Genomic DNA, 16,695 nt, shown 5'->3' on the forward strand with positions numbered 1-16,695 from the left:
AGATTTCTTACATACAAAAGCAACTGCAGGCAATAAATTGTCATTGATGTTGGTATTATTTTAGACCACACAATCTGGGCCATAAGAGACAATTCATGCGGTCGTTTTGGGTGCACAGCTCTGGCTACATAAACCCAGATGTTGAATGTTGACTTTGTGAAGGCTTCAAATTGAAATTTAAAATGTAAAAATAAATCTAAAGGTGGTGATATCAAAGGAAAGAAACTGCTCACAAAGACTGCAATGATTTATTGATATTGATTTAAGTTTACACTTCTTTGCTAATGTTCTAAAGGACAAAGTTACAGTTATTCACTTTCTTGCTGATAGATGAGCACATTGCACACTCCAGTATAACTCTACAGGTAGCAGCTGGTTAGCTTTGACTGGAATTGCGGAAGCTACTCACCACCTAGCTCTCCTTAAAGCTAACAAAATCTTTTTGTTGGGGATTAGCAGGCTGCTTGAAGGAAGCTTGCCTTGATACGTTTATCGATGTGACATATTTACATGTGTCCACGTGGGTGGATTTTAAAATAAATTGTTGAGGGTGGGAAGGTAATATGTGGCAAAAGCACCTGTGTTAGTGCAGACAAACCAGTAGCTTTACCCAGACTTCCTGTCTTCTCTCAAATAAAATAATCTAACTATGTTTGACCAAAATGATTTAATTCTAATATTTTGCTTTCTGGAGCATTATTAGCAGAATGGACGCAGAGACACACGTTTAAAACTTGAAGATATATATTTGCTTTTCATTGGGACTTTAAGCCACAAAAAACAGTGTGAAAACAGCCAATTGACATTTTACTGTGCCTAATCTTGCATACTGTTTCTTGACTGGAATCAGTAACTTCCTCAGGCCTCTTCTGTTTGAGTCTTGGTAATAAGCTCATTACACCAAATGTCAAATGGCTCCTAAAGGCTTTGCTTCTAACAGGTTTTTCTGGTTGGATGATAATGAAAACATCTAAATTGTGTTTTATGTTACAACATCTGTTTTTTTGCATTGTAATGTTATATGTGGGAAATTACTGCACTGGACTGCAGTGGTAGTTTTGGTGTCTGCTGGGTACTAAGCATATACTGGGACCTTTGAATGTTTTTTTTTCATGTTTACATGATTTATTCATCATTTGCTTCGCAGGCAGAGAATTCAGCTCTCGTGCTGGCCAATGAGAGTCAGAGAGAAGCTTACGAGAGATGCTTGGATGAGGTGAGTCCACGATGAAAGTTATAAAATCTGCAAAGTCACTCACGAAACGTAAACTCATGTAAATGCTTTCTCACGCTATCAGGTTGCCAACCATGTGGTCCAAGCTCTGCTGAATCAAAAGGTAACTTAAAGTTAAATATCTATATTTAGGTTTGATTTATCTTGGATTATAGACTCAGCGCCATCCATCGTGTCTCACTGCTCTGTGTCTGTGAACAGGATCTGAGGGAGGAGTGCATCAAGCTGAAGATGTTGGTGTTTGACCTGGAGAGACAGAACCGAGCGCTGTGTGAGCTTTTTCAGCAGAAACTACCCAACCACCCCACCGCTCACTACCAGGTAACAAACTCCGTTTCTTCTCTATTTAGACAAAAAAATACTGAATACGTAACTAGAAATAACCGAGTTTATGAGATCTCTGTAGCTGCACTTTATTTCTGCTGCAGGCTGCACAAAGCTTAGCCGGCAGGCTGTGAGTGCACTGATGGTTCTGTTTCTGCTGGTGTGCATATTGCAAATTAAATGAGCTAGAGGCATGAGTCTGTGTGCAGAGCCATCTCTGCAGTCCACCAGTATGAAAGCATCAGATTCCCAGTGCAGAACTTGCAGAACACTAAGGAAAATATTTTTTTCTTCAGCCACTCCTATACTCATAACCTGCTGTGTTTGGAGCTGCTGGTAAACATAAAATAGAGGACTGAGTCTTTGTGCCGGACCATCTCTAAAGTCGCCTTTACAGCCGCAGGATTTCTAAGCGGCAAAGATTGTTGCATCAGTTGGAAAACAAAAGACATTTTTACCAAAGACTGTAACAGAAACCCTCCATTGTGTTTCTATAATTCCTGTGTTACGTATTTGTTACGACACACAGTATTAAAATGCGTCACTGTTCCTAATTTTCTGTCATGTATACATTTCATATATACTGTTTATACATGAAAATTATGAGGTCATTGTATCTACAAGTAATTCCAACAAGTAATTCCCTGTTTCAGACATTTTTTTTCTCCTCTTTTCTGTATGATGTCGGTCCCTGATATGGTCATCTCGGGCACAGGGCTCTGGCTAAACGTCCACCTATTGTTCAAACTTGTGTTTGAGAATGTTGGCTTAAAGGGAGAGGAGATATAATGGCTCGTTTCAGAGAGCAGGTGCACCAAAGGCTCGGTATGAGATAAATGAAGATTATCTTGAAGTGTAAGAGTCCAATAATAATAATATAGACCTGGAAAACATTAAAGGTCCACCTTAAAAGAAGATTGCTGTGAAGCAAATGTCCCTTATGGTTATGGTTCTGTGTTCGTGTCACTATTGACAGTGTGTGAAGTAAAATCACAAAGCAAACACCTGAATCTAGGACCCAAGTGGCTATCAGCTGGACTGGATTTTATCCAGTACGTTTTTATGAGTTTGCCAGTTGTGGAGATTTAATGTCTGCTTTCTTTTGAATATAATGGAACTAAATGGCACTTTGCTGATATTTATTTATCCTAAGTCCCGAACTCTTCCACCAGCATGCATTGTTAATTTCTCTTTGATATTTGGGCTGATTGGGACGGGATGAATGTAAAAATAAAGACTTACCAGATTTTTTTAACCTAATTTTTATTTCTAAGAAAGATGAGAGCCACATATGAGGATATTCGTTTAAAATTTTGATGGAACAGTAGCAGTATAATGTCCTCATAAGTGGATATCGGGCCCTTGTAGAGCAAAATTGAGTATTCTGGTCTAAATAACCCAAAATGTGATGTCCACATATGTGGACGCCAGGTCCTAGGAGGTTAAAAAGCATGCATGCTTTTTGTTATGATGATCTGATTTATCAAAAAGACCTTGTTGTAAACACTTTTTTCTTTCTATAGTTTCCATTTGCCAACCAAAACAAGCACCCATGTAGCTAATATTACAGCTCAGCTGAGGGAAATGCACTCGATACCTACATCCTGTTGCACTGTTGCTGGTGGATGAGCAGCAATGCGCTTCCTTCAGCGATAAAGTTGGCAGATGTTATTTTGATAGAAGGAAAATAGTTGCTTTAGAAAACTAGTCACAATGAGTTTTGTATTGTTTAGTTTAGTTCAGTTTTTTATAAGCCCGGGTCATTATTTCTGGAAAGACACTGCTGCGGAGTATATTTTTAGTGGTCTGAACACCACTCGCTGAGTGCTTTTTAGCTCCATTATCGTCAAGAAACGGCACACGTCTTTGCCGTTGTTCCATATTTATCCCCCACTTGCCACCCTCTCAGTGCTTCTCACATTGCAAATCCATAATAAATAAAGTTAGAATTTTTCACTCGTCATTCTAACATGTCTTGTCTTTGCCTGCACTTCCTTCTTTCCTCAGCGTGGTTCTTAAATTATATCTTTACTTTGATTTCTTTTCTCTACCAGCCTTAACAGGCAGGACTGCACACTCAGTCAGTTTGCAGTTTGTCTGCAAACTGTCACAGCGGCGCTCATTTGAACTACTTTAACTGCTTAATAACGGAATTTAATAATTGATTATATTTTATTGGGGTTTTTTAATGCAAGGTATCCAATAATGTCTCAGTATATTTTAAGAACCTGTGTGTTAGTGCAGCGCTGAAGCTGCTGATTTTTCGTTATTTTTCCAACGACAGTGGGCCTGTACGGAGCTCGCTCTTTTCACCTGTACTCTAAATAGTTTCTGCCGATGCCAGGACAATGTAGCTCTCAGTCGTCTGTGTATATAATAGCCTGTAGCATATACAGTCTCATCATAATTGCCTCATGAATCTCCTGTTACAGGTTCAGGCGGGACCGCTCCCAGACTACAATGCACAGCTGCACAATGACTCGGCCAAACAGGTGGAGCCGGCACAGACTGAAGCACAAGCCAAGGTGACTGTTACAAACCATAAGAGCCTCTGAATCAGACAAAAATCCCCATCTGCGTGTGATGTTTGAACCGCTCTGACATTTGCTTTGCTTTCAACTATTGTGCTTTAAAAAAAGACTCCACTTCTAATCTCCCTCGCCCTCTTTCCTGTACGCATGCACTCAAAGGTCCCGATGAATTAAGCTGTTTGGCTCTCTCCGTGAACTGTATACTGATGGTAATCTGTGTCTGTCCACAGGGAAATGGCTACCGCACACAACATGCCTCGCCGGGCCCTCGTGGCCCCGCCGCCAACATGGAGGCCCTGTCTCCCTTCTTCAAGAAGAAAGCACACATCCTGGAGGTCCTGCGCAAGATGGAGGAGACGGACCCCCTCAAGTTCCACCCATCCACGACGAGCTTGTCTTTCTGCGACTACAGCCAGGTGCTCATGTCCACAGAGGCTGTTTTGGCTTCTGCGGACCCCCTCCCGCTGCAGTGCAAATCCCACCACACACACTGCCACTGCTCCTGCTCGGACACAGACACACACCAGCATGTGAATGGTGACGGAGCAGTGAAGTGTGAGGGGGGGAACACCTGCTGTTTACACTGCAAGAGGAGCCCAGAGAGCCCTCCAAAGCCATGCAACCATGTCTGTAGTCCTTCAAAAGCCACCCAGAGCCATATAGTTCCTGCAGCTGCTATGAGTGAATGTCACAGTAAGACCAGAGCGGGAGAGTCTAAACAGAGCACCAAGAATGAAGCCAACCAGCAACCAGCGGGCGCCGCCGCCCACTCATCCATCGCAGAAGCAGCCAGTCAGAATCTGGAAGGAGAGGAGGATAACTCGGAGCTAAACGCTAGTGCCTCTGAAGAGCTCACTGGTTTCTGTGCCACCTCCCACCTGCCTAGTTCTGCACAGGAGGCCCACTGTGACTTGGATACAAGCGATGGCGTTCCCAATGGTTTGGCGCTCTCATTTGGTGATGAACCCTCAGCCGTCCCTGAGAAAGACGGCACAGATCCGGAGGCTTCCTGTGTAAGAGCCAGCGCATCCGTCAGCCCCAGTCCCTCCTGTCTCAGCGACGTTAAAGCCGCTGCTATCAACTCCCCATCCAAACTGCTCAAGTTCTTAAAGATTCCCTCGATGGGGGAGAAGTCGCAGGCTCCCACCTCTTCTGTCCGCCTGAGCCCTCAGCTCACTCGCAACTCCAGGATCCCCTGCCGCACCAATAACTACGAGGTTTACCACTCGCCTGTTCCCACACGCAGAGCGACCACCACTGAGAGGTGCAGGCAGCCCCCTCCTCCACCCGCCCGGTCCGAGTCGTACCCCGCCACACACTCGGCACCAACTTCCCCTCCACAGCCCGAAGACACCTGCTCCCCACCCGCTAAGGAAATAAGCTATAGCAGCCTGTCTGCACCTAAACCCACTGTGGGCTCAAAGATCGGCGCTCCCTCCTCCTCACCCAAAGTTTCTCAGAGGGTCCCTCATTATGAAAATGTCTGTGACATGTCCATCGGCTCTAAAGAGGAGGAACCAACCCAGGGTCAGGAGAAAAGAACCACTCTTCCATCTCAAACTAAGGCAAACGCTGGTGAGAGGAAGCTTGTTAAATCGCTACCAGAAAGCGTCCTGAATCCCGCGCCTCAGCGAAAGCAGTCGTCCTCATCGACATCAGAGTCTACATCAGATGATGAAGAGGATTCAGACAGCCCTGTGTGGGTTAATCATCACAGCCTACCCAACTCCTCTGCCCTCAGCAAAGCTCAGAGCAAAACTAACTACTCACAAACCAGAGAGAAGCAGGATGGGCACACACGGGAGGTGAACATAGCGAGCTCTGAGGTCACTCAGGGTCCGCCTGCACCTCCAACCAGGAGGAGTGACTCCTCGTCCATTCCCAAGAGGCCTACGGTTGGGGCGGCGAGATCTCAGGCCGACTCGAGTCACCACGCTTTCAAAGACAGACTGGCTGCGCTCGGCAAGCTGAGGAGCTCGGAGGATTTACAAGGCGGCCTCAGGCCCACTGATGCGGTGAATGAAGGCACCTACGGAGAAGAAAGAGGCAAGACGGCAGAGATCCACAAGGAGGAACAGAGACACTCAAAGTTCACAGACTCTTCGGACGGTAAGCCTAAAGGTAGCAGTGGTGGTTTGAAGTATCCGGGGTCATCTCAGCTCTATGAGCAGCCAGTAAAATCTTCTGGTCCCGCACTGGTTAAACAAGAACTCTGTGTGACCAAGCCAGAGGGACCGAAGAGTAAAATGGGCCTGCCGTCACCCAACACAGATGCTCCCCAGGTACTACGCAACAACATCAAGTGTCCTGGCTCCCTGAATCTGGCCTACAACGTTAAAGCCAGCATCGCTCCTCACAGTAGCAACAGCCCCAACAAAATCCCTCCAAAGTCACCGTCCAAACCTTGCCAAGGCCCGTCCGTCCACAGAGGGGGCAAGTCCGCAGAGGCCCCGCGTTACTCGTCCAAGTCAGAGGAGAGGACCAAGATCAGCGGGAAAGGGAAAAAGAATCCAATGTACGGAGACAGCCTCCCGCCTCCTCCTCCGAGACCTCCGGCATCTGAGGTGGAGAAGCCGTCGCTGCCGGTCCCCACCCTGCAATCCGCCATCGAGCAGAAGGTGATGAAGGGCATCGAGGAGAACGTGCTGAAACTTCAGGAGCAGGACAGAGGAGGGCAGGGCGGAGAGGTCAAGCAGAAGGCCTCCAACGGCATCGCGAGCTGGTTCGGCCTGAAGAAGAGCAAACTCCCCGCGCTGAGCCGCAAGACCGACGGCACTAAAGCAAAGGAGGAGAAGAAGGAGTGGAAGATAAACATTCCCTCGGTCGGCAGGGACTCTGTGAAAATGGCCTCCAGGTGTAAAGAAGGCGTGGAAGGTCTGAACATCTCGACTCTGATGGAGAAGGCCGAGGGGCTGAGGAGAGCCCTGGAGGAGGAGCGGGCCTATGTGGAGAGATCAGGCAGGGGTCACTCGTGTGAGGTGGTGATGGATCAAGCTCAGGGACAGCTGGCGGTCATGTACAGGGGAGCGCGCTCTGACAACTTCATGCAACAGCTGCTAAACAGGTGAGGACTCAAGAAAGGACATCAGAGATGTAATATTTTAAGAAAGTACACTTCTTCTTTCTTCCTGGCAGAGATGTAAGCCGCTTTTAGTACATGCAAAATCAATTATAGATGTTGGTCTCAACTCAAGAATTATTTTCTGTAGAAGCCAAGTAGCATTTGAATACTAATCGCAAGCACCAGCCTGGAGCAGCTTTTTGCATATGTATATATATCCAGGGATTAAGATCACTGTAAACATCCTTTAAAACAAGAAACTGCTGAAATACGACAACTTGCACTGAGTGCTGGGAGATTTTATTTAATGTTAGTCTTTCAAAAAAAAGTTAATCAGTAATAATCTGACCAGCTCCCCTTGTCCTTTTTATTTATTAACTTTCATTAATACCACATACCTTGAATAATGAATGAAAGGTAGCCCAGTCTTCTGCCTAGTAAATGATGAAATTCACGGTGCAGAAAGTGCAAGTGTCCTCCTGCATGCTGATGACGGTCATTAATTAAATACGTTTTAAAATCCATAATTAATGCAGGAAGAAAACAGGAAACTTTCCACTGAGATATATCATGAATCTTTCCCAGCGTTTTCCAGCAGTGACAGCTCTTCCTCTCCTACACCAACTATCACATGAATGCTGCTTTTTATGTAAAACGTCTTCAATGTCTAAATAAAGGAATCAAAGACGTCGTCATTATTTTTTTTTAATCAGCCTGTGTGTGTTTTAAAAACAAAACAAATCCAAGCTGTGTAAACCGTGTACAGCTAGAGCCCACTTCCTTGTATGTGTGCAAAGACTTGGCCAATAAAGCCGTTTCTGACTCTAAATGTAGAGTGGACGGAAAGGAGATGATCAGCGTGCCCCAGCGACGGCTGTCGTTCGACTGTAAGACGTCGAAGCCGGTGTTCACCCAACAGAGCGACATCATCAGTCACACCACCAGTCACGACGACATGGAGAAGGTATTTCTTTACTTATTAATCTGCAGTTCAGAGACTAACAGAGTTTAAAAGAAACCTGAGGGAGGACATTAAAAACGGAGCTCTCTTTCATCGAGTCGAATCTGTTTACACTGAACCGACTTTCAAGTCTAAACCTGGCATCTAATTTGTTAGACTTGTCTCCTGCATTGAGATTTGAAGATTTCCGCACAGTCACGGCTCTTTCTGCATCTCTGTTGTTCTTTCATGCAGGGATCAGAAAGAATCGGCAAGATCACATCAGATGAAAACCTCGCAGATTCAGTTCACTCTCAACACTTTGCAGGTAAGATAAGTCTGCCGGGAGTCTAAAAAGGTTTGCAGCCTTTGTGGAGGATCAAAATAGACTTAGGTGGAAGTCACAGGGAAGTAAGGTTAATAAGAAATTCACAGAGAGGAAGGGAAGTAGGTAAATTAAATGCAAAAAAGAAAGAAAAGTGATAACAATATAAACTATGTGTACGTTCAGATGAAAAATGAAACTATTTTGAGTATTTCTGCTACTTAATCTTTCATATATCTACCCTGATACATTTTAGAGAGAAAATATTGCACTTTTAATATAAAGTTGCTATTTACTTTGCTTGTGCGCAGTGGCCTAGCTTAGCTTCACACCAACAGGATGCAATATTAAAATGTTGCTTTTATGATAAGGAATATGGAAATAAACACTGCTACTGTGATCCTACGAGCCCTTCCTCAGATTGGAACATTTTACCAAACTTTGCTGAACACATTTCGATGTTATGCAATAGTATTAGAGCTTATATAATATTAGATATTATACATTTTAAATATTATAAATATTGTCCCATCAGAGGTGAATGGGGATCCTCTACACCAGCTGAAGGATATTGAAGACTTACACAGTAGTCCAAAGACTTTCAAAATAAAAGAATTTGAACTAGTACCTTTCAACGGTCAATTAATTTTGTTTATCTTTTCGTGTCATCCGGGCTTCACATTCACAGTAAATGGATTGTGTTTGTTGCTTTCTCCTTCTCTGAGGACAGGATAGGGCAGCTGATGATTGCATTGAAAACTTGAGTATTAAAAAAAAGAAATATGGCGATTAGACATATCATTTTACGATCAACTTCAATACCTCTGTGAAATAGGTATCTCTCTCTAAACCACAGTAGATAATGTATTAATCCCCAATCATTTAATATCTGTACTTTTCACTGAGTACTTTTATTTTTTATAATTTAAGCATGTTTTTTGTAGATAATAATTACACACTTTTCCTTAAGGACTTTCAGTATTTTTGCGGTATTATTTGTGTAAATGATCACACATTCAGGCACTGAGAATCAGCGATGCTCCATGAGGGCGTGACTGAAACACTGAGGGGAAATAAGCTGCCTCACACCTTTGTTAGCATATCAAAGGTGAACAAACAGGGCACACCCCCGAGGGGAACTCATTCTGAGGCTGCAGTAAAAGATCAAATAAATGAGGACGCCACCAATTTACACATTTGCTTTGTGAAGTTTTTTCTTTTTTTTTTTTTCTTCTAAATTCTTAAATTATGCAAGCAGTTCATTAATTCACATTTGCTGAATCTCCCTCCCCCGTGTTTTTCCTCCGCAGGCTCCGGTGCTTCCACCTACACCCTGGACAGCGGCATCGGTACGTTCCCTCTGCCCGACTGCAGTAGCGGTGTAGCTGCACGGGGCCTGTCTAAGACGAAGGGCGGAGCCGAGCACCACTCCGGCGGTGGCTCCCCAGGGAGAGCCGGACGGCGAGCTCGCACCCTGGACAGAGAGCTGACATCACAGGAGGACTGCTACGCTCCACACAAGCAGCTGATTCCCACCATTCAGTACGGGTCCGTGTTGGAGGGAAGAGGCTCAGCCGGCGTCATCCGCGAAGGTGTCAACACTCCGCCCCACTTAGACATAACAATAACAGATGGAAGAGGTCAGGTTGTTGGACAGTGTTACTTAAATGGGATCTGTTACGCCGATTCCCAGCCCTACGTTCATGTGTTTTAGGATGGTATGAGTGTAAATAAAAGCATAAAGAGGACACTAAGAAATATAGAATTATAAAGGAAACAGTATTAAAGAACTTTTATCCTCCAGAAACCACCAATATCCCTCTTAAATGTTTAGCTGGTTCATTTTGGGTCAAACCTTTTCTCTGCAAAGCCATGAAGCTCCAGTAGCATGGTTACAAAACACATTTATTCCCTTTTGTAGTAACCATTTTAGCCTAACACTTAAACAGTTTTAACCTTCCTCATGTTGGGAATTTCGACAAGTACTTGTGCTCTTAAATTCACTTCAGTAATAACCCACGGGAGAAAATCCTCGGCACAAGAAACACAAACTCATCTTTATTTGTTCCATCTGCAGACAAAGAGGCACATGGAGGGAACATGTTTTCGCCTCGCTCCAAGACTTGGACTTTCCCCAACCTGAAGACTCCAGCAGGACCTGCGGAGGTGTACCTGGCAGTGGAGGAGGAAGAGGAGGAGGCGGTATCCTTTGGATCACCATTCAGAGGGGTAGGCATACTGTGGTTTTACTGTTATTCAAATGCACCTTTTATCGTCTTCAAACGAAGTTGTGAGGACTGTTTTGTAGCACAGAAAGAGCTGCTGATGTACTCAGGCATAATGGACGTATTTCATTAACTAATGGTGAGAAATAACTGAAGAATGCAAAGATTTCTGATAGCTAAGGTCATGTGGAATCACCGCCTTTACTGTATGTTTAACAGCATCCACAGAAACCAACAAAAAGCCCTTCCTGAGTCAGAAAAACTCCTGACCGATGAGCTAATTTTTCTGTTTTGGTGCGCACATAACATCTGCACAAGACTCTGGTTCTGAGTCCACAGCAACATTTTTTTATTTATTTTTTGCAGTGGAAGCATCCATGACCTCATTTTCAGAGCACTTGTTGTTGCTAGGTTACAGAACTACGGTGGCCCTGAGGGGCATAGACGACAACAACAAAGGAGAAAACACAACGACGTTTCACTTTACGGGAAAGGTTAGGCACGGCACTTCTGCTGTTTGGCTGATCAATCAAGAGGTTATACTGTTGGTTGGTTTGCGACGCAGAAATCTCTTCTGCCATCAAATTAATCAACGCTTTTTTTTCTCGCTTCTACCTGCAGTGCTTGAGAGCAGCTGTGCACGTGTCAGGAGTTTGAAATCGTTTCCTGTTTTTACTGTGGTGAAGAAATTTCAATCTTTTGTCAGTTTTATCAGTTCCGGTGTTTGGAACACCTCTGCAGGGTTAGAAGCAACATTCAATTCAAGCAACACATGAAGAAAATGCTTTTGTTCGTAGATCATAAATAACTGGCTGGTCAGTAACGACCACGATCCTCTACCACGACTGACTATTGGGCCTGGAAGTGCTTTGGAAATTAATTTATTTCACTAATTTCAATTTATAATTATTGTAGCAAAAAAAATTTCACATTATCAGTAATAATGTGATATATCATTAGCAGTTTTTTGTTATTTTATTTCCTGTCAGTAAACATCATTATGAGCTTTATTTTATCCATATAACTTTATTACTTTACTATCATCCCGGACAAGGCCCCAGTTACAGGCCCTTTCTAGGGAAAAACGTCACAAAGAAGTGTTGCACAAAAACCTTGTGATTGCTTTGGTTGCTAGCAGATTGCTGCAGTTACCCATCCTCATGAAAGACATCGACTTGTCTGCAAATCGTATCTAACTAATTACTGCAACGCAAACAAGAAAGGGAGACTGTTCGCCTTCAAATTAAAAGCTGTACCTTACTGATTAAACCAAAGACGCCGCTTTTGCTTTGACTGAGTTTCTGGTTTGTGTCACACAGTCTCACAACCACTTAGTGAGAAATTACAAGTGTTTGCAGACAAGTTGGCATCTTCTATACACACTACAATGACTGTGGGAATCTGCTAGCAACAAAAGCAATCATAATGAGGTTTTTGACACAATACATGACAGCCAGTAACCCCTTGTCAACCAGTGGGGGAATAGTATTTTTTTCCTAGAGACCAGAAGTTTCTCAGAGGTAACTGACCTGACAAGGTTACATTGATATACTGATATTTTTATATTGATATTATTAAGCATTATTATTGATACTATGAGTTGATTCTGCTACCATAGTTGCTATTCTCCACAACTACTCACCACACACATCCCCCCCCCCTAATAACTGGTCTCTAAGCCTACATGACTGCACTAAACTGCAGTGACTCAATCAGACCATCCACAAACCTGAATAGGCTCCTGTGAGTCAAGGTGCAGGGCACAGTTCCACAGAGGAGCTACTGTTTACCCAAATGTTTGGAACGCACACAAAAGGTGAGGAGCAACAAGAGGAGACAACAACTCAGCAAAGTAATGACTGTTTAACTGCGCCTGTATGACTAACAGTCTAATATACTGAGGGTTGTTTTTTGGGGGAGGGCGTTGTGGGAAACTGATTTCTGTTTGCATTTTATAGAAATGCTGTTGCTGTTAACTGTAATTGTCCTGCCATTGGAATGTTTACTGTATTGTCAAGTGCATACTTGTAACATGACAACCTGAATATAGTGACAGCCTTAGTTGACGGTGTTTCAAGTCCCAGCCTGCCTTGATTTCGATCAGCAGGTGAAAGAGAAGTGACGTTAACAAGTGTAGCACCGTTCCGAAACTATTTCACTGACGGCGTAAACTGGGGAAAGATAAAAGCTGAGGACTCCATGTGTCACTGACGCTGAGCTTTTTATAGAAAATTGTGCAAAAAACACTTCCTGTGGACACAAGCTCTTATCCTCTGCTGATCAAGACAACTCAAAGAAGATCAATTTTTCATCTGCAGTGAAACTCAAACTACCAATCCCAGCTTTGACTAAGAAACTGAAGAATAAGAATGCAGAGACTAGAGACTAGTCCTTAGGAAGAACAACCAGAGAAGCTTTGAAGGTTATTATGCTTTCGTTAACGAGTGTTTAATGAGAATATTATTCTGTACTTAATGAAAAGTGCTTAGCAAGAGCATGAGAAAAAGACTTATCTGGGTCACTTACAGGCTGAAATCCTTTACAGGCAGTAAAAGAAGGGATACATTTTTAAATCTGCACTTACATCTTACATAATGTAAAAAAACACAGAGCCACATTCTCCCTGTACAAATTATTCATCAGCTGAATATTAAAAATTTACAGTTGGATGAATCCTGTAACCCACTTTTTTAGTGTCACCTGAAGGCGTTACATAAGACGACAGCACATGACCTTAAATGTTTCCCATCCTTCTGCTTCCTTTCAGAGCACGAAGGCCAGCGGCCCCTCCTCCAGCCGGGTGGTTGATCCAGGCAGCCTGCCCGTCCCCGCCCAATCGGGCATGAGCCGCCGGGGAAAGACGCGCACACCCAGCGTCCCCGAGATGAGCCGGGAGGCCGGGCTGGAGCTGCTCAGGGAGCGGCCAGAGGAAGCCCTATCCCCAAGTCGCCCTCAGGTCCTGGAGACTCCAGAGTCTCTGAGCGATTCTCTGTACGACAGTCTGTCATCCTGCGGCAGCCAAGGATGAAGCAGCCAAGGACGGGAGGAGGAGAGGGAGGAGGAGGAGGACGACGACGGGGAGGACGCGTCTCCTGGTCGATGGCTGCGCTGAGATGCTGCTGAGGAAAAGAAGACTGCTCCCCGTCGACATCCGCGAAGAAAAAACTGGTGACGTCTCATCAGCTGTTGTAACTGGAAAGATGGATTGATCTCCTCAGGATTTCCAATAAACGTGAAGCCAAAAGCCACCCAAATCGTATAGGTTGTTCACTTTTTCACGATCAGACTCGACTGTGGACACTTCTCTTTAAATCATGTGTACAGGACAACAAAACGCATGGCCAAGCTAATGAGCAGCACAAAAAGTTGTCACTCCCAGTTGTCGTTCGGTGACCTCTCTTTCGTTTCTCTCATCGTAGATGGAGCTTCGTCCCGTACGTCAGAAAAAATTGGCGAGGGGTTCAACAGATGGCGTACTGTACTGTATCAATACATCCATTCTATTCTTGGCATCATTTCACCGCATAATGTATTAAAAAAATAGAAAAAACCCCACAAAAAACATGGAGCGCCTTTTAAAAAAAAATGAATGTTCATGTCTGTGACTCTTAATTGCGAAACTCATGCATCACGATTTTAAATGTATAAACGATTTTATTGATCATGTTGATATTGTTTTGCGGCCAAGGAAGGTTGTCAGAGTATGTTTGTTTTGAAATCATAATACATTTAAAGGTAATATATACCAGCAATAATAACATAGATAAGAGAAATGGCTACACTATTCAATGAATATGTATTTCTATTATTTATTTATTTTAAATGTTCATCATTTGCAGTCATCTTTTTTTTGTAATCTTTCTGTGAAAACTGCAGTTTCCTCGCTTAGTAGGTTATCTTCATATTTTGTGTTGCATCATCTCTATTGCCGTTTGTTCCCTAGCAAAAATAGAGGTCCTATGTACCTACTGCCGTTTTTCAACTTTCTAATTAAAATGTTTTGATTTAGTTTTGTCTGAGTCTTTTTTTTTTTTTAGTAACTATATGAGGTTGTAGTAGCTCACAGACTTGGATCTGCAGTGTTATTTGCACAGTTGTGAAAAAGAGGTTTTATAGAACTCGGTGGAGTCCTGTGAAAAACGAATTACCCCCTTACTGTTTCTATAGAGGGTAACCAGCCAGGTTCTGCTAATCAAATTCACTGATCATCAGTGAGTGTGAGCACTTCTATGAAAGCAGAAGTTCAAGCAGTTTTTCTCATCTGTAGCATTCAGGTTTGTGTTGACATGTTGCCACAATCGTGCCAGAAGTGGACGTCACAGCAAACGCTCTCCAAGTGCCATATTTAGACAAAACTGCAAAAAACTGAAGAGCTGCTTCTCAGACTCTACAGGCCACAATTAACGTGTTCATTTTAAAGTTTATGACAAGACAATTAGAAAAAGACTGAACAAGTGCGGCTTGTTTGCTGCCATGCCTAAAAAGAGCATGGCAGCACGCTTTAGCTTTGAAAAGCTGCATTTGAGTAAACCGCAATACTTTGGAGTGGAGATGTTTGGTGGAGATGCACCGAGTCATACACAGCACAGTAGCACAAGCGGCTCATACTAACTGTTGCACGGTGGTAGGAGGGTGATGATTTTGGCCTGTTTTGCAGACACAGGACAGCACCTCGCGGTCATCGAGTCAGCCGTGCTCTTCTCTGTCTGACAAATAAACCGTGGCCCAAATGCAGTCATACAACAGGACAAAGAACTGAATCAACGACTTGTGATTGACAAATTGTTCACCTTTGAGTTAGTCACATCAACCTCTTATTCAGCGCATCCAGTTTCCAAACACAAAGACTGTAACGGCGAGAACATTCGTTTTAAGGCTTCAAAATCAGACCAATGAAGACGTATTTGACAGCAGGTCGGTGGGCTTTCTGGGCCTCAGATGGTCTTACTAGGAATTCCCACTCTCACTGACATCATACAGAGCCAAAAGTACAAAAAACTGTCTCAGCAGAGTGTTTGCAGCAACCTGAAGCCTGACCCTTTTGCTCACAGGGATTACATTCATGAAGTAACTGCAACACTGACCAAGAACTCAACAATGATACAAAAACAGTACATCTTGCTTGCAGCCATGTGACTGTCACAAGCATGTTTTGACTATGTTTATGTCTCACGGATAAAGCGACGGGTTTCTTCCATGAATCTTTTCTATTGTGTACATCCTCCCATGTTAGTGAGCCATACAGCTAACACTAAAATTCTTCCATGACATGACTCACAACGTTTGTAGATTTCTTTCAGTAAGTGGGTAATAATTTTGGACATTTTTGCTGACTTTCAAATGTATTTTTTAACACTGTGAACCCCAAAAAGAAAACACTATTGATTTAAATTATACTCAAGAAAAGGCAGACATCTCAAAAACTGGGTAAGTCACACCAAAGCAATCTAGATGGATAAACAGCTAAACAGCACTACAAGGCAGAGGAAAAATATGTAAATTACATTCTTTAAATTAAACTGTCCCCTTAGGGTGAGCGATAATCTTACTGAGAATAAAGGGCCTAACATCTCTCTAACATCTTACAGGCTTGAGGACAAATGTTAGAAAGAAAGAAAGTGTACTTTATTGTGTGTGTACTTTATTGTACTTTATTGAGCCCCGTGGGGAAATTGCTCTCTGCATTTAACCCATTCACTTAGTGAAGCAGTGGGCAGCCATTGGGCGCCTGGGGAGCAGTGTGTAGGGACGGTACCTTGCTCAGGGGTACCTCAGGGTAGCTGTTAAGGGGAATCGAACCCCCGACCTTCCGATCATGGGGCAACCACTCTACCTACTGAGCTATCCCTGCCCCTATAGTTCCCATCAAGGCAATAATTTTTTTCTGAATATTTTATGCAAATAAAAAATTAGAATTAGCTTTTTTTATTTGAAAAATTACATATATTTGAATATTTGAAGCATTAATTATAAAAACATTTGCAAATGCATAACACGATAAAAAAATTAATAATCAGTACCACATCATGCAAGATACAAAAGCTACAGTTTTATT

At 43.3% G+C, this 16,695-nt stretch overlaps 1 protein-coding gene across 4 annotated transcripts in view; it reads left to right on the plus strand.

Moving 5' to 3' along the window:
- The window catches only part of nckap5l (NCK-associated protein 5-like), a 58,463-nt gene extending 43,815 nt beyond the window's left edge, over nt 1-14,648 (plus strand). For all 4 annotated transcript variants that reach the window (XM_004560266.6, XM_004560265.6, XM_004560267.4 and 1 more), the window contains 10 exons: nt 1,148-1,216; nt 1,299-1,337; nt 1,436-1,555; nt 3,991-4,083; nt 4,320-7,153; nt 7,985-8,114; nt 8,346-8,418; nt 9,726-10,007; nt 10,493-10,644; nt 13,408-14,648. In XM_004560266.6, coding sequence (XP_004560323.1) covers nt 1,148-1,216; nt 1,299-1,337; nt 1,436-1,555; nt 3,991-4,083; nt 4,320-7,153; nt 7,985-8,114; nt 8,346-8,418; nt 9,726-10,007; nt 10,493-10,644; nt 13,408-13,668 — 4,053 coding nt within the window. In that variant the 3' untranslated portion in view covers nt 13,669-14,648. The remainder of the gene's footprint in view (nt 1-1,147; nt 1,217-1,298; nt 1,338-1,435; nt 1,556-3,990; nt 4,084-4,319; nt 7,154-7,984; nt 8,115-8,345; nt 8,419-9,725; nt 10,008-10,492; nt 10,645-13,407) is intronic.
- Nucleotides 14,649-16,695: the final 2,047 nt, after the last annotated feature.

This window comes from Maylandia zebra, linkage group LG20 (genome assembly GCF_041146795.1).
Source record: "Maylandia zebra isolate NMK-2024a linkage group LG20, Mzebra_GT3a, whole genome shotgun sequence".
Lineage (NCBI taxonomy): Eukaryota > Metazoa > Chordata > Actinopteri > Cichliformes > Cichlidae > Maylandia > Maylandia zebra.